This window comes from Agelaius tricolor, unplaced genomic scaffold (assembly GCF_023055355.1).
Source record: "Agelaius tricolor isolate 1412-34295 unplaced genomic scaffold, bAgeTri1.0.p SCAF_17, whole genome shotgun sequence".
Lineage (NCBI taxonomy): Eukaryota > Metazoa > Chordata > Aves > Passeriformes > Icteridae > Agelaius > Agelaius tricolor.
Genome location: NW_027269277.1, coordinates 17,142,085 through 17,165,124, shown reverse-complemented (window position 1 = coordinate 17,165,124; position 23,040 = coordinate 17,142,085). Strand labels below are relative to the sequence as shown.

Here is a 23,040-nt window from a genome sequence, read left to right as displayed (position 1 = left end):
GGCTGGCTTAAAGCATGTTCTTTCATCCCTTTTAAATATTTGTAGCTGTCTCAGCAAAAGGCCAAGGATTGGGGTTTAGGTGTAGTGCCAGCTCTGCTAAACACAACCTTGAGCAAACACTGAGCTGGGGGCAAGTGGGGCTGGTGCAAGTTGGGAAATTGTGGAATAATCTCCTGTAGGAGCATCCCTGTGTTAGCAGATGGGGAAAGAGCAGAGGCTGCTGCAGCTCACACAGGCAGAGCCCAGGACTGAGGTTTGTAGCATCTCCACCCCTTTGGGCAGGGGTTTCCACTCACCCTTACAGTAAAAATGGGGTTTCTTGTGTTGGGAGGAAATTTCCCCTGGTTTGGTTTGTGCCAATTAACCCTGGTTCTGTCACTGATTTTACTAAGCAAGTCCAGTTCAATTTTGCTTTTCCTTAAGATCCAACCCTGTAATTTCATCCTCTTAGGCTGTCTCAGGCCTAGTATGCCCCATCAGGTATGGAAACCCCCAATTTTAGCACTGGTTTGGAAAATGCAGGTTTGTTGCACAAAAGTAGTAACCAAAATATTTGGAACTATTTAATTTAGGCCTTGAGTTATTTTGAGTTAAGGCAGTGTGTGAACATTCTTGTTTTAAATGGAACTTTTGTTTTAGCCCTGACTGAATTAAAAATAAAGAAAGAAAAACCTCATGAAGTAGCCATGAGGCCCCAAATCCTATGGACTAAGCTGTTGTACTAAAATCTCTGCATTTGTCTGGCCAACACCCTTCATTGTGATTCAAGAAATCTTAATATAGAACTTAATATAGAACCTTAACATAGAACTAAAAATTAAGATTCTCCTGGAATTTAAAATGTCTCTCCTTTCCTGAAACCTGACAAGTCACTGATGTTTCCTAAGTGAAACCATGAGCTGTCCCAGAGTCCATTCTGTTACAAGCTCCTGATTTTGGTTTTTCTTGAGCTCAGTTTGGTAGAGCCTCCCCTCCCTTGGGGGCAGTGAGCACGTGTGAGGGCTGAGCAGAGCTCTCCCATTCCATAGCACTGGTTTGTTCAAAAAGGGGTAAATCATGTCTGAGGTTCACTCTACATTGTAAAAATCAGTGCAACAAATGCCACCTTTAAGGGCTCTGATAGAAAATTATACTGGAGATAATGGTAGCACTCGTGTTAATTTAAAACTGTCTTTGGCACTAGAGAGTCAGAGCAGTGCTGTGCTCCTGCAGCCTGCCACAGGCAGGGTTAACACTGGAGCCTCTGCAGCTGCTGCCTCAAACATCACCTCTGCAGGCTTAGGGAATCCATTTTCCATTTCCCCAGAGTGCAGTTCCTGCATGGATATTTGATGGATATTTGATGCTTTCAGTTCAGGCTGGCTACATCATCTTTCATCATCTTTTAAGATGCTCTTTTTTTTTAATTTTTTTTTTCCCTTCTTCAGTAACATTTTTAGATCACATCTCTGCAGAGCAGTGGGAACAGGGAGACAGCAAAGGAGCACTCAGCCATCCATCCATGAAGAGGGTTTGCTGGAGAGTCTAAATCAGAGGAGGAGGAATGGCTGAGCCCTGGCTGTTATAGGAAGAGAGAAGGAAATAAGCAAGGCAGGGATTCCTTTTGTACCTTGTAAATGCATAAACAAATCAGCAAATCCTTCCTTGCTTCCCCCGACTCCTGACAGCACTGAGAGGGGAATTCCACCTCACCTCAGCCTCTGCTTTATTGGCACTACATCTCCACAAAGTGCTCTAAAACCAGGGTGGCACAGTAACCACAATTAACCGGACCTTCTGCCACTGGATTTCTTTACCCTGATCTAGTAACTAAATTTGCACATGTGTGGGAAGGTTCTGGAAGGTTCCACACAAGTGCAAATCCATGCTGTTATGGACTGTGGCCCTCCCTTCCTAAGGTCAGATCTGATTCCAAATTCAGCATCTGCCTTGATAGCAGAGCTGTGCTATGGGCAATGTGAGGGGTTTTTTCCTCCCAGTTGACTGGACAATTTAAGTAGTAGCTGTGAATTTGTACCATGTCTGCTTGGTCATGAAGGAAAACTGCTGACCAGGTAAGATTGGCTTGTCTCTATCCCATTAAACACATCTCTAAATAATTTTGTTAAGGAGAATTGGAATGCTGTACACACACACAAACTCAGGTGCAGGAAAAAGAGACACACAGGATTCTTCAGCATTTTTTCATTAACCCCTCATTCAATTTCATGCACGGACAGCCTGAAGCCCTTTGTCCCTGCAGGTGTTGGGAATGACATTTGCAGGCATTGGCCAGGTGAGGGAGCAGCCAGGACATGTCTGCCCTTATTCCCTGAGCACTGTGCCTGTTTTTCATCAGCTTTTCCAGACTGGCTGCTCTTTATCTTCCCTACCCAATCCCTGTGCTGGGATATTGACCGTCTCTCCCTGCAAGGAGATCAGAGCTCTCAGACCCTGTGCTGCAGCCTGTTTTTCACAGAGGTTAAACTGCAGTGGGTGGTTCCAAAAGCAGGAAGTTTCTGCAGCCTGGGTCACGGGGCACGGAGGGAGATGCAGATTATTGGTCTCACAAACACACCCCAGGGCACCAGAGCCTTTGGTCTGCCTAAACTTGCCCAGTCCTGTTCCTGTTGGATAAATGAAGCAGGATCATGCAGGAGAGGGATGTGCAGGTCTAAAGTACAGCTTCATATTCCTAGGAATGACTTCCTAGGATGGCCACAGGTCGAACCCCAGCTCCTTGGGTTTGGCATTACCAGCCCTTTGCCCTCCTGGCTTTGCTGCACTGGTTAATTTAAAAGTGCAGGGGTTCAACTGTTTGCATGGGCTTTTTTTTCTTTAAATATTTGCAGTATATTCTAAATATTTCACAACAGGAGGGAAGGACAGAGAGGTGACTCAAGCATGGAAGTGAGCTTTGAATGTGTCTGTATTTCTCTCATGTTCTTTGTAACTCCTTTTATAAGACACAAGTTCTCGTGCCTGGGCCATTTCCCACCTGTAATTGTGTTCTGCCACCTCAAGTTCTCATTCATGTGACATCCTCCCTATTCCTCTATCTCATGTTCTTCACACAAAAAAAAAAAAAAAAGGAGAAAAAGCAAACAAGGATAAAACCAGACAACACAGACTGAGCTGCACTTCTGCCAGATCTTTATAAGTGCACCAAGATTGCTCCAGACTTCTTATCCAATACTCTCCTACCCTATGGGATATAGTGGAATTGGTCCTGTGGAGTAGAGTCCTCTTGGTCATTTTTATTTATGGCTTGCTTGGTCCTTTCTTGCTGAATGTCCTGTCTACCTGGGGATTCAGCAGTGTCCTTCTGTCCCTTGTCCCTCAGCTGTGGGACACAGCTGTCCTAAATCACTGTGGGTGCCCAGGTTACTGTGTTCGTGCCACCACACACTGAGACATTCCTGCTTCACGCTTTTTTACCCCTAGGAGGTGACAGGAGCGCTTTTGAAACGAAAGCCTTGTCCTAGTGAATGAAGCCATTTCCCAGGGGAGGCAGCAGGGCTGTGGGCTGCAGCTGGGAAGAGCTTTCCTTTCTGAGTCACCATTGAGGAATTTAACCTTTGCCTTCGGAGAAAGCAGCGCAGCATGAAGTAGTACAGGAAGAAAGAGAGGGATTCATTTCAGAACAGTTAAATAGTTACAGCTCCTGTGGACCCAGAGAAGCCCTCCCTTATCTCCTCCCTGGAGTGCCTCTAAGGTTTGTTCACCTGCTCTCCCTTGTGCTCCTGGGCAGTTGAAGTGGCTCTGGCCAGCTGTGCTTGGAGCAGGGGATGCCAGCTCCAGAGGGGAGGCTGGGCTCAGGACCCTGTCAGGATTTGACTCTCAGGCCTTGGTGAAGGCTGGGTTCACAGTGACACTTCCAGATGTCCCTGCCCACAGGGAACACTGCGAGCACTGTCCAGGGGCTCTGGGTTACAAGGACCCACCTGGTGGCTGCAAGGTTGGGTCTGATTTGCTACATCACAGGAGGGACCCCTGGGTACCCCCAGATTTACTCTGCAGTCAACATTGAGACCATTACTGGGCCTAATTTAATTTGACCCTCGATTGTAGATTTACAGCAATATGAGATAGATAAACTACAGTGGCACACACTGACAAACTAAAGGGATGCTCCTGGTCTCCTCTGTCCTTATTGGTGACCAGCTCACAGGAGATCTCATGTCACCTCAGTTTGTTCCCACTTGTGTATTTCAGGGTTTATTGCTGTTGGGACCAACACCTTTAACATGTCTGGGAGGCCCATCCAGGCTTTCCTGAGTCTTGCAGCAGGAGACTCCCACCCTTCTGCCTCAGGCTGGGTGTTTTCACCCATGTGAGAGCAGTGCATTAGTCTGGCTCTCTAGGTACCTTGGTGTTTCATTTCTTGTCAGTGCCTGCTCATTTGAATCAGAATCTTTTAGGTTGGAAAAGACCTCTGACACTGCTGGATCTGATCTTTGACCGATCACCACCTTATCAATGAGACCAGAGCACTGAGAGCCACATCCACTCCTTCCTTGAACACCTCCAGGATGGTGACTCTACACCTGCCTGGGCAGCCCATTGCAATGTTTAACAACCTTTTCCATGAGAAATTCTTCCTGATGTGCAGCCTGACCCTCCCCTGGCCCAGCCTGAGGCCGTTCCCTCTCCTCCTGTCCCTGTTCCTGGGAGCAGAGCCTGACCCCCCTGGCTGTCCCCTCCTGCCAGGGAATTGTGCAGAGCCACAAAGTCCCCCCTGATCCCCCTTTTCTCCATGCTGAGCCCCTTTCCCAGCTCCCTCAGCTGCTCCTCATAGGACTGACTCTCCAGACCCTTCCCCAGCTCTGTTGCCCTTCTCTTGACTCCCTCCAGCACCATCCTGTCAGCAGAGAACTGATTTTGTCACCACCACTTTCTCAGCGGTATCTGTACATTTTTGTGAGCATGGCAAAAAAATGGCCCTGTCAGCAACAGAAAGGCCTATCCTATGGGCAAAACACAAAAGAGCATGAGCTCCTTTTTCACCCAGTACAGGGCATTGCCCTGTGCTATTGTCACCCAATGCACAGCCCAGTGCACTGTGTTAAAGGCTGCACGTATGTTGGGGCAGGTGATTTTGGGCTGCACCCAGAACCTGCTATGAAGGCATGGAGTGACAGCACAGGGAATGGCTGTGACCTGGCAGAGGGCAGGGTTAGGATTGCCTCCAGCTCTGGGGTCCCGGCACAGGAAGGACACAGAGGAAGTCCAGAGGAGGCCCCAAGATGATCAGAGGGATGGAATAATACTCCTGTGAGGAAAGGTTGAGAGACCTGGGATTGTTCAGCCTGGAAAAATGAAGGTTTCGTGGCCTTCCAGTACCTGAAGGGAACCTACTAGAAAGAGGGAGAAAGACTATTGACAAGGGCCTGGAGTGACAGGACAAGGGGGAATGGACTCAAACTGAAAGAGAGTAGGTTGAGATTAGGTTTTAGGAAAAAAAAAAAAATCTTCCCTGTGAGGGTGGGCAGGCCCTGGCACATGGTACCCAGAGCAGCCGGGGCTGCCCCTGGATCCCTGGAAGTGTCCAAGGCCAGGCTGGACAGGGCTTGGAGCAGCCTGGGATAGCGGAAGGTGTCCCTGCCCACGGCAGGGCGTGGAATGAAATTATATTTAAGGCCTCTCCCAGCCCAAACCATCCTGTGATTCTACTAAACCATGCTGCTGCAAGGTGTATCCCTTCAAACAGTTGTTTTGTCCCCACTTGTCTTGAGAAGTATTTATGTAGGTCACTTAAAAATATCCCGGGTTTTGTCTCACCCTTTACAGTCGATGCGTGGCCTGCCCCAGGCCTATGGCCCAGCCGTAAAGTGCCTGCCCTTCACCTGAAGGATTCGTACCAGCCGACACACGTTTAGAGACCATTTATGGGTGATTTTGCCTCAGATAAGGTCCGGAACCGTTAATTTGGTGCTCAGGGGCAGAACCCCACACTCTCCCAGTACCCTCAGAGAGCGGCGGCTGCGTGTGGGACGTGACCGGGGCCGGCGCCGCAGCCCCGCCTCCGAGAGGCGGGATGACCACTGATGGACAGGGGGTTTGACCAATAGAAATACAGAGAGGATAGCACGGACCAATCGATGATGGGAGGGGCGGGGCCAGGCGCGCTGGGTGGTGGCGGCGCGGGCGGCGCTGCGGCAGAACGCGGAGGCGGCCAAGCGGAGCGGGCTGAGCGGGAGTGGAGTGATTGCGGTCGGCAGCAAACATGTCTCTCTCCAACAAACTCACCCTCGACAAGGTGGACGTGAAGGGAAAGCGCGTCGTCATGAGGTGAGGCGTTGCGAGGGGAATGTGCGTCCCCTGAGGGCCGCCCTGCTCTGTGCTCCACGCTGGGGCCGAGCCGGTGCCCCCCGGTAGCAGCCCCTTGCCCGAGCCTGGCGCGTGTCGATTTGTGCGGTTTTAATTTCATTCTTTTTCGCTCGCTGGGTGTTGGAGAGGCTCCTGCATCATCGTGGAGCCGGCCCGGCTTCCCTGCGGGTACGTGGCGGCCGGGCAGGGTGTAAATCCCGGCCCGGCTCCGCCGCCCTGGATCACCCCCCACTCTCGCACGTGTGTCGGACACAGGAGGCCGGAGGGCAAATCCAGCCAGCCTGCCGTGCTTTTATTCCAGAGAGCTACCCCAAAACCGCTTATTTCCCAGTTAATTTTTTTTCCTTAATGTAAATTCAAAAAGCATTGCAATAAAAAAGTGAAGATACGGCTCTGCTCAGCTGTCCAAATACCAATAATAATTCATTTCTTAGCAGGAATCGGATCACAGAATGGCTTGGGTTGGGAGGGACCTTAAAGCCCATCTCTTTCCATCCCCATGCCGAGGGCAAGAACACCTTTTGCTTAGGAAGGTTGCTCCAAACCTCTTCTAGCCTGGCCTTGGACACTTCCCTGGCTGGGGCGTCACCGCAGGTTTTCTGCACATCCTGGTCTGAAACCCTAAAATAGGCAGTCATTGCTTATTTATAAAGCATCAGTGCCTGAAAGCGTAATGTTAAAATTGTTGCCAAGTCCTGGGAGATAAGGGCACGAAGGTACATCGTGATATGTCCTGCTCGAAATACTTTAATTATGGGGTAGTTTGTTCAAGGTCACTATAACGTGGTTACCGTGTGCGTGTTATCTGCTCTGTGAGTAGGCAGGGATAGCAAAAATACAGCTCCTCTTATTCGCAGTCTGACAGACAACTTGCTCTTCTTACTCCTTGTCTCTTCAGCCTTGTTTTGAACTAGTTCCCTAATTTTCTTACCAGAAACCAGCCCATGTAGCAAGTACTGAAGAAGCTTGCTCCGGATTTCCGTGCACTTTCTAAGTCTGGTACAACAAAAGATCTCTCTGTAGAAGTCTGTACCTGACTATTTTTTTGGCCATCTGACTGGTTTTTTCCATTTCTGAGTCATGTTACAGAGAGCAGCCGTGCATTGGCAGGCGGTGGGCTGGGTTTGCCCGCTCAAAATCTCTGTTAATTAATGCTAATTAATTAATTTTGCTGTTCCGTGAGGGACTACCCTAACACAGCAGGTGAGCTGCCAGGCTCCGTGTCTCCTAAACGAGTCACCACGTGCTCTCAGTAGTACTAAAATCGATACCTCTTCTTTTTCTCCTCATGTTCATCGTTAATTTTGGCTTACTCACGTCCTGCTTAGCTTCGGGTCCTAGTGCCGAAGCTTCAGGAAAAGTTGAGAATGGGGAGGGGAGAGGGCTCAGGGAGCTCAGATTTCAATGGTCTGCAGGGGGGAAGAAGGCTGAGCTGGACCTTTCTTTTGTAGTTTTGATGGCTCTGTAAAGCAAACTGTCCTTTTATTCTCTCCTTTAGGATAATGGTGCTTTTCTTTGCCCCTTCTAGAACTCGACCACTGTGCCGTGGGGCTGCCAGTTCAATTTCTTTCTGCTCAGCTACTCCTGTTTTGCTGGCAGCTTTTGTCTTTCCTTCCCGTTTGTTTGACGTGCTGAGTGGGCTGCAGGGGATTCATTCCCGCAGCTTTGCTGAACGCGGTGCTTTTCACGTACGGAAGGATGAAGGATGCACGCTCTGCTCTCTGCTCCAGCCATGGCTGTTCCCTCCCGTGGCTCAGTGAGCAATTTCTGCCTCCGCGGTTACGCAACGCGGCTTCCTGCACATGGGCACGAGGGATGCCAGGAGAACGGGCCCTGGAACTCCTCCCTGCCAGGGCTCCAGCTGGCACGGCTCAGGAAGTCACCTCAAGATCCAAGTCAGGTCTTCCAGGGAGAATGTGATAAGCCACAGCAGGGAGATTAGAGCTGCAGAGGACAGAAGTTAAAGCTTCCTTCAACTGCCTGCTGGCCACAGTAGTCCAGCCAAGTATTTCTGAAGCCTCATTTGAGGACACAAGGTCACTGGTCGTTGTTCATTTCCTTTCCTTTGGATGTTCCTCTGTTGGGATCTGAAATCATATTGTTTAAAAATTAAAAGTTGTGTCTGGGTTTATTTCCTGCTCAGCATTACTGCTGCTCTGGTCCTGAGCATTAGGATGTGTTGCTGTCCCAGCTTTCCTGAGTCATTCTAGCAGTGGTTGTTCTCCATTTGTGATGTTATCACAAGCAGAAATGGCTGATAACACATTGATTTCAGAACAGAACTTGTCGACAGGGCCAAGGTGAACATCTAACTCTAATTGTAACACTGTTTTTTTTAGCCAGCACCTTTACTGGCAGGTTTCCTCACTCATTTGTTGAATATTTAAAATTAATTAAATAAGTAATAAAATAAATCTGTTGAATATTAAATTTTGCTTCTGATTTTTTTTTTAGGGTTGACTTCAATGTTCCAATGAAGGATCACAAAATAACCAACAATCAGAGGTGAGCTGTAATTTTCATCTCAAATGGAGGCCCAAAGTCTACTGTGTCTCTGACTTTGCCCCAGTACCTGGAGCATTACCATGTTACTGTTCATACCAGAATATTAAAGGTGTCAGAGAAAGTCCAACAATTTTTTATTAAACCCCCTGCAGTTGCTAGCAAACTACACTTAAATACAAGGCTGATACTCACTGTGGCTGCTGTGGAGAGCATATGGGAAAAAATCTCTTATTTTAGAGATTAACTTAAACTTCTTAAACTGTTGCCATTTCACAGCCACATCCCTTAGGCTGTGTGTGAAAATTGTCTCTCTTACTATCCAGAAGTCTCTGTGCCTCCTGCTTACCCTGGGGCTGTGGTAACTTGGAGTCTTTGTTAGAATAATTGTTGCTGTGCAGCACACAAAACCCTGGAGTTTCCAAACAGTGGTGCCAGCTGTCTTGCCCTGCCTGTGTGCCACTTGCAGGAGGTGCCAGCTTTGCTCACCACAGTGTTCTCACTGCTCATCATTTCTCTACTGGTGCAGGATCCCAGAGTAACCCAGGGAGCCTGGTACTGTTCAGCTGTGTCCTGGCATTTCTTAACTGAGCAATCAGCAGAACTTAGATTACAAAATGCATTTTAATTCCATGTCCTACATTGCTTGGAAGATAACAGTGAAATGTATGCAAACAGGCTGGGAAGGAGAATTTTGTTGATGCTTTTTTAAGGAATTGTTCTGTCCAGCTCTTGTGTTCTGTTTCTTTTGTCATTTTTGAGGAACAGCTCCCAGGGCTCATGTGGAAGTGCTACTAATCTGCTTGCCTGGTAAACTAATGGAGTGCTTATTAATGAGTTGTTGTGTGCTGTTACAGAATCAAGGCAGCTGTTCCTACCATCAAGCACTGCTTGGACCATGGGGCCAAGTCCGTGGTTCTCATGAGCCACCTGGGTCGCCCGGATGGTGTCCCCATGCCTGACAAGTTCTCCCTGGCCCCAGTAGCTGTGGAGCTGAAGGCACTCCTGGGCAGGTAAAGTGGAAAAACAGCCTGGAGTGCACCAGGCCCTCCCTGCCAGGAGACCTGGATGTTTTTCTTTCCACCAGGAAATCACTGGTGGGGTTACAGTGTGTGTCTTGTGTTTGCAGGGAGGTGTTGTTCCTGAAGGACTGTGTTGGTGCTGAGGTGGAGAATGCCTGTGCCAATCCTGCTGCTGGCTCTGTCATCCTGCTGGAGAACCTCAGATTCCACGTTGAAGAGGAAGGCAAAGGCAAGGATGCTTCAGGGAACAAGGTGAAACTTCATGTGTGCCTGCTCTGGTCTTACCTGCTCCTTGCTGCAGATTGACAAGGAGCCAGCAGCCTCTCTAAAGCACTGATTGTGAACCTGCTCTTAACAGGATGTCAGAGATCTTTAGTTCAGTGTGTCCCACTGTTGTGCAGAAGCTTTGAGTGGAGTACAGTGAATTTCCAAGATGAAACAGCTCAAGTGAAAGGCTATAGGTGACTGTCAAAAAAGGAGAAAGAAACAAAATAGAGCTGTGCAAGAAACTGCTGCTTGTTAGGCTTCAGTATTGGGTGTCTAAAATGAAAACCAATTTGGAGACAGTTTGTTGCCACCAGGCCCATAAGAATGATGCTTCCTTTTTGGGTTACATGGCTAATATTTCTGCAGCACAGGGATTATCAAACCCTGCTCTAAGGCTGTCTGCTCTTCAGAGCAGTTCTCTAGAACCAGGCTGCCTTGCACCTCTGACATTTTGTTGAAGGTCAGCAGAGTGCTTGCTCCAGACAGCTGCTTTTCTTAGCGATGGTGACCCTGCTGGCTCACAGAGATCCAGTGCTTGGAGGGAATGCTGACATGGAGTGCTGCCCTTTATGGGCTGACACAGGACTCCTGTAGCTTAGGAACACAGCACAGAGTTGGTGAGCCTGTGCAGATGGTGGGGAAAATTGAGCAAATCTGGAATTATTCACTGATAGAAGTGCAGGTATAGTGGCAGGGAGAAGAGTGGGGCAAGAATTTCATTTTCTCTGGGAGACAATCCCTTGGTTTTGTGTGTTCCTGTAATTCCCAGGTGATTTAGGTGTGTATGTGCATATGGAAGCACACACTGCACTGAGCACATCAGGAGAGGTGTCAGAGCTGCCTCTCCTAACAGAGGTGAGAGTCAGTGCTATGGAAACAGTGATGCAGGACAGGATTGCAGGTTGCTGACTGCTGCTTAAGCTGTGTTTTTCCAAAGTAGGTGCAGTGGTAGTGGTTCCTTCTGTCAGAGTCTCTTGTGTTCTGCTCACAGACGGTGCTGGTTCCAGCTGAGCACTTACTCTCTGTGCAGCCAGGCAGTTTGCTGAGTGAAGGAGCAGTTGGCAGCATTGTTGCAGAATCTTTGTGGTCCCTTGCACTTGTCTCCTGCTCAGGCTCTGCTAAAAAGGCTCCCCAAAGCTGTGCTGAGCCCTGCTGCCATCTCTTGGAGTGCCTTCCAGCCATTGTCCCTGTGGTGTCACACGTGGTGCTGGCAGAGGCCTCCCTGGGGTGCTGAGCTGACGGAGCAGGAGAGCCCTTGGCAGGGCTGGCCTGACTCCAGTCTGGGCTGTTCCCTGCCCCAGGTGGCTGCCAGCTACCCCTGAGCAGTCACCTGCTGCCCCAGTGGGCTCTGCTGTCTCTTCAGGCTGGCAGGGAGAGCTGAACTGCATAAGCCATCCTGTGAGGATTTAGTAGGATGCTTAGAGGAGTCTTTTCACAGAAATACACCTGTTCTTACCCACTACATACTACACTTAGCTGCATTTCCAGCATTGGCTGCTGTCACTGTGGGCTGCTGTAGTGTGCCAGCCTTTTATCAGACTGTTCATTGGTTAATCCTCAATGCAGTTGCTAAATCAGTCCTTCAGGAGCTCAACCTTTTACTTGTGTCTCTTGGGATTATGCTTGCTTTGTTCAATGAGTGAGCAGGAATTTGTGTAGCCTGATCTCAGCACTGCCTTGTCTCTCCACACCCTTCCTGTGCTACCTGTGTTCACCACACAGCACTGGAACTCTGTTGGAGAGGGACTGAATGGTTTGTGGTGCTGCAGTTCAGAAGTGGGAAGAGTCTTCAGCAATAGCAGTCATGGGGAGTTTAAGGTGGAATTTAAACCATTTAAACTTTTTTTGTTGCTTCTTCTGGACTGGGAAAAAGCAAATGAAGATAGTGACCCACTGGATGAACTGATGAGTTCCTCTGGCTGACCTCTGCTTTGGGTTTCAGTCAAATAGCTGACTTTGAGCTCAGAGTCAAAGTCTCAGGGTACAAACTTGTCCTTCTTTCTCTTTTTTTAGATCAAGGCTGAGCCTGCCAAAGTGGATGCTTTCAGAGCCTCTCTCTCCAAACTGGGAGATGTCTATGTCAATGATGCTTTTGGCACTGCACACCGAGCTCACAGGTGGGTCCCCATTTCCCTTCCACAGGCAGAACTGCAGAACAGTATCTGCTGTGGAAACACATCAAATACTGCTCCTGAGGAGTGTTAACTTCCTTTTGGGCTACCCCACTATCATTGTGCTGTGTTTGTTCCTCAGTAGTGGATTTACTGGAGGTAGTTGTTATCAGTGTATGCTCTTTCAGGTTTGTCTCTTGAAACAAGAGCTTTAGACTTGAATTGACTTTTTTAGACTTTGAAGATCTAATGATGACTTGCTTAGGGCTTGTATAAATTGTCCTGCATTCACAGCAGCCCTCTTTTCCAAAAGATTCATCACTCCAAAATTATTATTTCATGGAGTGTGTTTGGATATGTGTACTTGCAGACTGTAGTGATCCTCTTGGAAGAAGAAATCCCTGCTCTTGGCTATTCTGATTTGTCCTCTGGTTTGTTGGATCACTAGTTGAGATGATAAATGTCTTGCAAATCAATATTTCTGTGCAGAACCAATGTCAGAAATGAAGCATGCACAACTCTCTTATCAAACTAGGAAAACAGCCTGTGTGTGTTTTCATGCAGGTGGTAGCTGTTCCCATTGCTGCAGCTGACTCAAGAGTTGGCTTTGTAATGCTGTGAGACATGGGGGTGTTTCTACACCCCCATCTCTCATGAAAAAAGGAAAGGAGATTTTTCCTTTCCTCACTTTTTACTTTAATTCTGCAGCTCCATGGTAGGTGTCAATCTGCCTCAGAAGGCTGCTGGCTTCCTGATGAAGAAAGAACTGGATTATTTTGCCAAGGCCCTGGAGAGTCCAGAGAGACCCTTCTTGGCAATTCTTGGAGGGTAAGGCTCAAGAACACTGTGACTGTATTTCTCTATCTGCCCTAACAAATGACATGTTATTTAGCAAGTGCTTTCCTTTCAAGTGTACCTGCAGTTCAGGTTTGTAGCTGACTCCTGGGATGTGAGATGTGGATTAGAGAGGAGCTGACTGATACCTCTGCTCCTGTGATGATCCAGTCTGGCTGTTTATTGTTGCTCCCCAAATCAAGACAGTCCCCAGCAGTTTTTTGCCCAGATGAGCCAGGAGAGCAGTTAGAGCCATGTGATGGCCAGACATTGTCAGTGACCTTTCCCCCCAGTTCAGGGTACAGGAGTGCTCAGGCTCTGTAAATTGACACGGCCTCTCATTATGCAACTGGGGCTGCAGGGGCTCTGCTGAGCAGTCAGGGGAAATCAGGCTCTAAAGGGCTAATGAGGTTTATATTTAAATAGAAAAGAAGAAATGGAGGGCTGGATAATGCTCTAGTAAGTTGAATTTTAATGCTGGCCTGCTAACTTGGAAAATTCTCTTTTTGCCTATTCCAAACAATTCTTTTCTTGGATCATTCTCTAGAGCAGCTTTGATATACCAAAGACACAATATTCATTATTAATTCTTTTTCCTTTTCTCTCTTACAGAGCCAAAGTTCAGGATAAGATCCAGCTGATCAATAACATGCTGGATAAGGTCAATGAGATGATCATTGGTGGTGGAATGGCATTCACCTTCCTCAAAGTGCTCAACAACATGGAGGTACAAGGAGAACAATTCCATGTCTGCTCCTAGTGGGGAATGTGGTCTGAATGCACCTTACATGTTCTGAATGCACCTTACTGGCTCTCTTGGCTCTCTGCAAGAGTAGGGAGCACTGAGAAATTACTTGAGAATCTCTTTGCAAAACTCAGATTGCTGCCATGTCTCTCCATGTGCTTTAAGAAAACAATCTTTCCAGAATTGCTGTCTGAGCAGTTTGGGTTCAGAGAACCTGATGTTCTCTTCTGTAATGACCAGGACCTAAACAAACACTTCTCTTAAATTTAGATTGGCAACTCTCTGTTTGATGAAGAGGGATCAAAAATTGTCAAGGACCTGATGGCCAAGGCAGAGAAGAATGGTGTGAAGATCACTCTGCCTGTTGACTTCATCACTGCTGACAAATTTGATGAGAATGCACAGACTGGGGAGGCCACAGTGGCTTCAGGCATTCCTGCTGGCTGGATGGTAGGTTTGAATGGGAAAGGGACTGACAGGGGGAGCAGGAAGGAATAGTGTGGGCAGGACACCTCTTAAAGGAGTAGCAAGAGTAATTGTGAGCCTTGGCAAATGTTTCTGAGGGCAGGCAAGCTGTGTAGAGTTTGTTGGTTTAATGAAATTGAAGCCCTGTTGTTTGTTCTGAAGTTTTAAGTCTAAAGTAGCTTCTGTGAGATTTGGATTAAAACAGCAAAATTCCTGCATGCAGATCTGAATGCAGTAAAAATCCCTTTTATTTGACTAGAATTTAAGTAGGGTTGGCAAAGTTTTCTAATTAAGGCTTCAATAATCTGACATTGATTTAAAATTGATTTACTGGAAGATTAAGAAGTGTTAGGAAGATAAAACCCCCCCAGAGTCCACCCTCCTGCAGCAGCTGCTGGCAAATCTGTCTGTGAATAGAGAGAAATCCTTGTTTCTTGTCTGGGGTGAGGAGGAAGCTTCTGGCTGGCCATGGGTGATTTGAGCTGGGGCTCAGCAGTGATGAGTGACTTCTCTCACTTCCCTTAGGGCCTGGACTGTGGCCCTGAGAGTGTGAAGAAGTTTGTTGAAGTTGTGGGAAGGGCCAAGCAAATCGTGTGGAATGGTCCAGTGGGAGTCTTTGAGTGGGACAAGTTTTCCAAAGGAACCAAAGCCCTGATGGACAAAGTGGTAGAAGTTACTGGAAAAGGCTGCATCACCATTATTGGTAAGTAGTTGTGTTCTTCTGTTTCTAAATGCATGGAGGAAGCTCGTGATGGCCAGCATTGTAATAAAAATACTGCTCAAATTGTTTTCCTCAAGTTCTCCTCTGTCCTTCAGCTTCGGCCTTCAGTTGGACAAAATTGAATTTCTTGTGTCTCATGGGTTCTGTCTGTGCTACAGGTGGTGGAGATACAGCTACTTGCTGTGCTAAGTGGAACACTGAGGATAAAGTCAGCCATGTCAGCACAGGAGGTGGAGCCAGCCTGGAGCTGCTAGAGGGTAAATCCTCTTTTATCTTTATTTGTTTGAGTAAATGTGGAGTTCTGGGTGCTTAACCATTATCATTATCAGGAAAGCACAACAACAGTGTCATGGTTTGACAGTAACCTCTTTCACCAACCAAAACCAAAAAAACATTCCCCTAGAAGTTCTCTACTTTTAACCCCCTATATTCTCAAAACCATATCCATGTCCTCAGTAGCCACACCAAATGCCAATATTGAAATCTCAACACTAATTATTTTAACCACAAGCTCCCAAAAAGCTCACTACCTTATCAAACCAGAACACACAGGAATGTCTTTTTTGTGCCACCATGTGGAGTTAGTTACATGTAGCTTTGGAGCTACAAGCTCCTCTTCTCCTGTTCTGTAGCCCTCACAGAGGAAGAGAGGAAGGAAAATGGAATATTCCTGCAGACAGCACAGCATGCTTCTCCCAGAAAGCAAAAATACTGGGACAGAAAAAAGAATGGGCTGGATTTTATCACTGATCCCTCAGGACATGCCAACCAGCCTGTTGAAAATGCCCGGTTTCTGATAGGGGAACCTCATCAGAACAGTCTGGAATTCTTGCCAAGGCTTTTCTTCCTGTTTGGAATTCCCTTAGTTTTGGGGAGCCCTCTAGTGCTCAGCGACAAACCTGCACGAGGGTGCTTGGAATTCAAAATGCTGAGGATTGAAGGGATTCTTGTAACGAGTTCCATTGTTCTCTAAACGACTTCTCATTTCCTCTGGTAATTTGCCGTTTCCCAGTGTGTGTAAATTATCCAATGCTGTCAGCTCCTCTGGAGAGGAGAAACTTCAATAAACTGCCTTGCAGCTGCTGCTTGCAGGAGTAAGATGGGAGACAGAGCTTTTGTTTCTGTTGCCTAGGGAGTGATGGGGAAGGGAAAGAATGCAGATGGCTCGAAGGAAACACTGTGTATTCAAAAGCACAAACTTGTCTAAGTTTTGGCCCAAAATATGGGTTTGTGTGTGTGATCTTTTAAATGTAACGGAAGTCTGGCTAATTAGAAAAGCTTCTGAAGATGAAGAAAGGGGAAAAATCCCTGAAAACTCAGCAAACTAGTGAGTTGTGAACAGTGTTACAATTCAGTCCTGCTGCACAGCTTGAGCATTAGAAGGTTGGTTTTCTGAGGAAAGGCAAAACCAGAGTGGTGTCTGTTCATTATTAAAGTACGACAAAAAGCTAAAAATGCTTTAGAAAACATTGCACTTTATTAATCCAGGCCCCTGTACTCAAAGATGAGAATATTCTTTGAATCCTTCAGTTGGAAAGAGATCTGTTAATGTCTCAACCTGAATGTTTTAGTTATTTAAAGACCTGAGACTCATAGGAGGCTTCTTCTCTTAATTCATTCTTAAAATTTCCACCACACTCCTCAGAATTCTATTTACTTGCCACTAGGGATTTAAGAAAGTATGCAGCAACTCTAAATCCAATCCAAAATCTGTTTGCCATCAAATTTAATGGAAAAGGATGTTGGGTGTTTGGATCTGGCCCCAGCAGAGCCTTGGACAGAAATGTGCCATTACTGTTGATTGAGGGTTGATGGCTGGGCTGTGTTAGGAATCTCTGCTGACATCTGAGTGCAGCTGTGCTCTGGGTGGATTCCCTGTGAGGAGCAGGTCCATGGAACCACCATGGTCAACTGTAGCTATGATATTTTCTGAAAAATCCCTTTGCCAGGATTTTTCTCCTGTGAAGCCTCAGAGGAAAAGAGAAACAATAATTATCTGCTGCTGTGGAGTGCAACAGGTGCATTTGTGATTGGTCCATGTTGGTTGTTTCTAATTAATGGCCAATCACAGTCAGCTGGCTCAGACTCTCTGAGAGTCACGAGCTTTTGTTATCATTCCTTTTCTGTTCTTAGCCAGCCTTCTGATGAAATCCTTTCTTCTATTCTTTTAGTATAGTTTTAATATAATATATATCACAAAATAATAAATCAAGCCTTCTGAAACATGGAGTCAGATTCTGATCTCTTCCCTCTTCCTGAGACCCCTGTGAACACCACCACAGTCAACATGGAGCCAAACTCTTCCATTTTCAAGAGTTTAATTCCTGATTCACTTTTTAACATTCTATCTCTTTGAATGTTGCAGAGTTGTTTGAGAGGTCCTTAACCCTGCTGCTGTGTTCTTTCTGCCCCCAGGTAAGGTTCTCCCTGGTGTGGATGCCTTGAGCAATGTGTAGAGAGCAGAGCCCCAGGCCCAGTCCCGTGCACAGCCCCTGAGATCCAGCACTTCAGCGCTTCCGTGTTCCAGCTCTGCCAGAGGCAGATCCCAGAATGTAAACCAGAACGGGACCTGGGAGCAGGAGGGAGCAGCAGAGAGCAGAGATTTTCCTGACTGCAGTTTACATGATGTGGGTTTGTCCACTGTTACCCCACTTGAATTAACGTAGTTGAAGCTGTTGTTGTGAATTTAGAGTGTATATATTTATATTTTGCCTTTTCAAAGAGATTAATCCCTGTTAGACGTATATCTCAGAAAGGAGTGCACTGTCCAGCTTCCATCCTAAAGGCATTTTCATCACTTGACACGGTTCAGAAACCAGAGGGGACTCCAGTTTTTTGGAGGTTGGTTGTATTAGCTGCTGAATAAACATATTTCAAGTGCTCCCAGTTTGTATGTTGTCCTTATTTCAGATTTTTAGAATGGTCTGCATTAAAATACCTTCTAGCATCTGGAATCTAAGCTATTTTTCCTATTTGCTCTAATTGCAATATTTCTAAATCTCCTTTTGTGTTTGTCCAGTGGTTCTATTAGCACCCAGTCATCATCAAAGTGAACTTGGTAAGTAAATTGCCACAGATGTGCTGTTAAGACTTCAATGCCCCTCATAATAAAGTAAGATGAAATTTTGAATGTGCAAGTCAAGTAAGAAAAATGCAAGTTCAACTGCTTGTCATCTATAGAACTTGCCTCATAGTGGGCAACTAATGTATTCAATGTCAATACAGGGAGAATTTTGAAGACTGAGACAGGTACAAATGAAGTCCCTGGCAAACAGAATTGCAATGTGCCTCTGTTCCAGTTTGTGGTCCTAAAAGCACTGAAAGTAGCATGGTGAAACTGCACAGTTGGACACTGAGGTTTGTGTGTGGCTTCAGCACATGTGGGAGTTGCAGGTACTGTCAGCAGAGGCACAGCAAGGTGCTTCCAGTGCCTGGAGCTGGATTTCCACGTGGGCTGCCCTGTGCTGGCTCCTGTGCTCACTGCAGGGCCCAAATGTGAGCACAAAACCAAACCTGGGACTTGTCCAGGCTCAGCTTTGGGTCATGGCAGCAGTCCCAGCTGTGCTCTGAGGAGAGGCTCTGCTCCAGCTGAACTGCTGCTGGCTTTTCCTGCTGGATCCACGAAGGGTGAGTGGTGTGGGGCAGCCAGGGCCTGGTCTGATTCCCACTGAAGTCCCAGTGCTGCTCCCAGGAGGTTCTGCACAGCACAAAGCATTAAGGATGAACCATGGAGGGAATCCCTGAGGTAAGCAACAGGTCACAGCACAAATTCTGCTTTTTAGTTCATTCCTAATATGAAATACTACCAAAACAAAATGAAAGTATGTGTTAGAACAGAGACACTCTGCCAAATTTTACCTAGTCATGAGGGGCTGTGAATTAAAACCCAATAATGCTGAAGTGTGGTAAAGCTGCTATGAAATGTATAGCTGTTACAGTTTAAAGCTAAGAGTGACTATTGCAAAGAAAGTAGAAATAATGCAAATTACTGCAGCACTGTGGTCTCCTTCTCCTCTTCCTCCCCTCCTTTGTAACTCTCCCAAGCATTGTCTGATGGCACATGAATGATGCACATTTTTGCTGTGCTGTGCTCATGTTTTCCAGGCAGGGGTGCAGACCTCCGACAGCTGCAGGAACGAGGCAAAGAAAGGAGGGGGCTTGTCAGCCACAAAAAGAGCATGGATTTTGGAAATCCAGTACTACAAAAACAAACATTCCACCATGTCTTGTAACAGATCCTCGTTGTCTGGCTCTGGCAAACAAGACCTCGTGACAGCACAGCCCATTTTTGTGTCACTCTTGTGCCCCTGTGCTGCTGGACTCCCATGGAGCAATAACAGCCTTTCCCCCAGCCCTCCTTTCTGGGTGTTTACAGTGGAAGGTTGGTGTGTGGCCACTACCTCTGCTGGCTTTTTCCTCTCTCCATCAAAAGCAACAAAACAAAGCTATCTGTAATTAAATACAGCAAGCAGTAATAATGCTCTGTACACACAGATGTCTCTGCTTAAAACCATTTTTCCACCTGAATTTGGATGCTTCCTACTCACATCTCTAAAATATCCTTTTGTTTCTATATGGCTTGTTTTGTGTACTGTGTTCAACACAGGAAACATGGCACAGCAGGGCCAGAGAGAAACTCAGCTTTAAATAAAAATAAATTGTAGATAAAAATGGACGAAGCATGTAAACATGAGACCATATGAGCTGAACCCTTGATGGCCAGCAGCTGAGTATTTCACTAATACAGTTTCCAGGGTCTTTCTTTAAGTTTTACCTGCTAATACTTCTTTGACAGGTTGGCTTTTTACATTTTTATTGCTTTTGTTGAGAGTTTCTGGGGCAAGGAATGGTCCCTGTCAGAAACATGGTGGAAGAAAGTTTAGAGGCAAAGCTGTTGCAGAAAGCTCATGACATGATGGAGGTAATAGATACAGCAGGTTTAGGGGGCTGACAGTAAGAGCCAGGTGAAATAAAAAGTAAAGAACTTAAATCCTTTGGCCACACCAACCCCATGGAACACTCCAGACTGGTGCAGAGGGGCTGGAATGTGCCTGGTGGGAAAGGCCCTGGGGGTGCTGCTCAACAGCAGCCGAACATGAGCCAGGTGTGCCCAGGTGGGCAAGAGGCCACGGGCACCTGGCCTGTCCCAGCCATGGGGTGGCAGCAGGACCAGGACAGTGCCTGTCCCCGGAGTGGGCAGTGCTGAGGCCACTCCTCCAGTGCTGGGGTCAGTTCTGAGCCCTTCACTTCAGGAACGACATGGAGGGGCTGGAGCGTGTCCAGGGCAGGGAACGGAGCTGGGGAAAGAGCTGGAGCCCCGGGAGGGGCTGAGCGAGCTGGGAAAGGGCTCAGCCTGGAGAAAAGGAGGCTCAGGAGGGACCTTGTGGCTCTGCAAAGCTCCTGACAGGAGGGGACAGCCGAGGGGGTCGGGCTGTGCTCCCAGGAACAGGGACAGGAGCAGAGGGAACGGCCTCCAGTTGTGTCAGGGGAGGCTCAGGCTGGTCATCAGGAAGAATTTCTCATAGAAAAGGTTGTTAAACATTGCAATGGGCTGCTCCCAAGCAACAACTGACAGGACAGGGGAGGTTCAGGTTGGATATTGGGAAGAATTTCGTCACGGAAAAGGTTGTTAAACACTGGAACTGCCCAGGGAGGAGGTGGACTCCCATCCCTGGAGGTGTCCAGGGAAGGACTGGAGGGGGCCCCCAGCGCTCTGGGCTGGCTGACAAGCTGGGGATCGCTCGCAGGCTGGGCTCGCTGCTCTCCGAGAGCTTTTCCAGCCCTGCTGGTGCCGCGATTCCCCTCGGCCGAGGCGCGCTGCCCGCAGGCGCCGGCGGCTCCCCCGCCCGTGCGGAACTACAGCTCCCGGCCGGCACCGCTCGCCGGCCCGCCGGGGGATGCCGGGCGCCGTAGTTGCAGCCGCCTGCTGAAAGTTCCCCACGGCATCGGCGGGGGGCCCTTGCCGGAGCTCCCCGGCGTGGCCCAGCGCCCTGCCGGCCCGGGATGGATGTGCGGGCGGCCGCAGGGCCCGGCGCCCGCGGGGTAAGGGCGCTGCGCGGGTGAGGGCGCGGCCGCGGGGCGAGGCCGGCGGCCGGCGCGGGGAAAGGCCGGCGCTGTCCCCTCGAGCACCGCCCGGGACGGGCCCCCCGAGGCGGGGCAGGGCAGCCGGGTGTTCCCGCTGCCCTCACGGGCATCTCCTCCTCCTTCCCCGAGCGCTGTGGGGCGGTGCCGGGGCTCAGCCCGCGCCGGTGGTGGCTGTGGGGAGGCGGCGGGGCTCGGGGGCTGGGGGAGCCGTCCCTGCTCCTCTGTCCGGCCCCTCCCCGGCTCCGCTGTCAGGCCCAGGTGGGGCCGGGGATGTTTTGTCACCCTCGGGCTCTGCCCCTGCCGCCAGGGATGGTCCCTGCTCTGCCCTTCTCCTCCCGCACCTGCCTCAGCTCTGAATTTAACAGAAATATCTCCAAATCCTCCTGCTTTGATCTCCGGGAGAGCAAATTTGGAGGGTGGTAATCCCGAAAGGGTTAAAAGCTTTGTGTCCGTGCCTTGGTTCGGCCGTCCCCAGTTACGGGCATTGTGGATTTCATTCACAGACTGAGTCGGGCAGGGCCATAAATATTCACCGTGACTTCTGCCACATGGTCTGAGCTGGTCAATCCCCTTCTGCCTCAATTCCCGGATACTTTTTGGGGAAGGTGAGGGCTGGAAAGCCAGATCTTCATAGTGGAAGAGCTGTGGTGGACACAGGAGCTGTGGTGATGTTGAACACCCATTGCTTTTCTGGGTGCTGGCACCAGCCAAGGGCTGGCTGCACCAGGTGGGAGAGCCCAGCACTTCCATATTTCAGACTCCTTGGGGTTGAAATAATTTGAAATAATTTGAAGCTGAAATTTCAGCTTCTCACAACATCCACACCCCAACTCTGGCATCCTCACCTGCACTCTCCCATCATAATATGGATAAAGAAGATCTCCACTCTGTTTTCAGGTTAAAATTTTCAGCATCACACCTCTGATAAATGATTCTTAATTCAGCCCCAATGCAGTAGAAAATAGAAAATTTTCTAATAGAAATAGAAATTTTAGTTCATTTTTAATTTTTATTCCACTTTCTAATGATATTTTTTCATTAAGCATCTAATCACATCCTTGCATTTCTCATCAGTAAGGCTCAAGTTGCTTTACAGAAGAGGGGAAAATATGATTATTCCAATTATCCTTATTAAGGCTTAGGTTTTGGGCAGCTTTTGCAGATAATACAGGCCATAAATAATTAAAAGTACAATCTAATTAGCAGAAATCCCCAGTTGTAAACTGAAGTGCCACACTGAAGAAGGCAGTGTGCTACAAGGCATGGCCTTGTAACCTAATCTCCCTGATCAGAACAGTATCCCATTAATGCACAAATCTCCCCTCTCCTGACCTGTGTGCTCCTGGGACAGGTAATTCCATGTGCAGGATCCAAGGGAGGGAGTCTCAGTGACCAAAAAGCAGCTTGGAGAGTGTTCTATTGAAGTTCCTTGGCATTTGAATCAAGGTCTTGTGTTTACCAAAATATCCAGCCTGAGCAGGGTTGGCATACAACTGATGGAGTATTTTAGCAGAAATAGGGTTCAGAAATAAGAAGCATTGCTCAAACTGGAGTCCAGAAGATACAAAAAAGGCTGTGGCCTGGACCCAGTTCATCCATGTCCTAAACAGAATTCTCACCTGAAACTTGCTCTGAGCTCTTTGTCAAATTTCAAAAGTTGGACATGGGCTTTTCTGCTTGGGAATTTGGTTTGCTTGTGCTGAGCTGGGTCTGTGTATCCCGACACCTGCTGGGGGCTGGCTCCATCAGGATCACTGTTTATCCACATAACTCAGCAGCAGGACTGCGTGGATGAAGTCCTTGTTCTCATTCCAAGTACCTGCTGTCACATCTGAGTTATTCTGTGGGAATGTTTTTGCTCTGATCTGTGCTTACCCAGCTCTCAGCAATGACCTAATTGCAACCTTCTCGTTAGGCAGAGAAATTTCTGAGTTTGGCTTTGCAGTTCACCTTCTCAGCAAGTAAATCTCTGCTCTGTAA

At 47.9% G+C, this 23,040-nt stretch overlaps 2 protein-coding genes across 2 annotated transcripts in view; both read left to right on the top strand.

The window, feature by feature from the left end:
- The first annotated feature begins 6,106 nt into the window (after positions 1-6,106).
- PGK1 (phosphoglycerate kinase 1) lies at positions 6,107-17,857 on the top strand. The gene is made up of 11 exons (XM_071442713.1): positions 6,107-6,270; positions 8,764-8,814; positions 9,669-9,824; positions 9,941-10,085; positions 12,114-12,217; positions 12,920-13,039; positions 13,658-13,772; positions 14,061-14,240; positions 14,781-14,958; positions 15,135-15,233; positions 17,392-17,857. The coding sequence occupies exons 1-11, from the start codon at positions 6,206-6,208 to the stop codon at positions 17,430-17,432; spliced, it is 1,254 nt and encodes a 417-aa protein (XP_071298814.1). The 5' UTR covers positions 6,107-6,205; the 3' UTR covers positions 17,433-17,857.
- A 2,984-nt stretch (positions 17,858-20,841) lies between these two features.
- AMOT (angiomotin) overlaps positions 20,842-23,040 on the top strand; it is a 60,363-nt gene continuing 58,164 nt past the window's right edge. The window contains exon 1 of the mRNA XM_071442711.1: positions 20,842-21,018. The gene's annotated coding sequence lies outside the window, so the exon portion shown is untranslated. The remainder of the gene's footprint in view (positions 21,019-23,040) is intronic.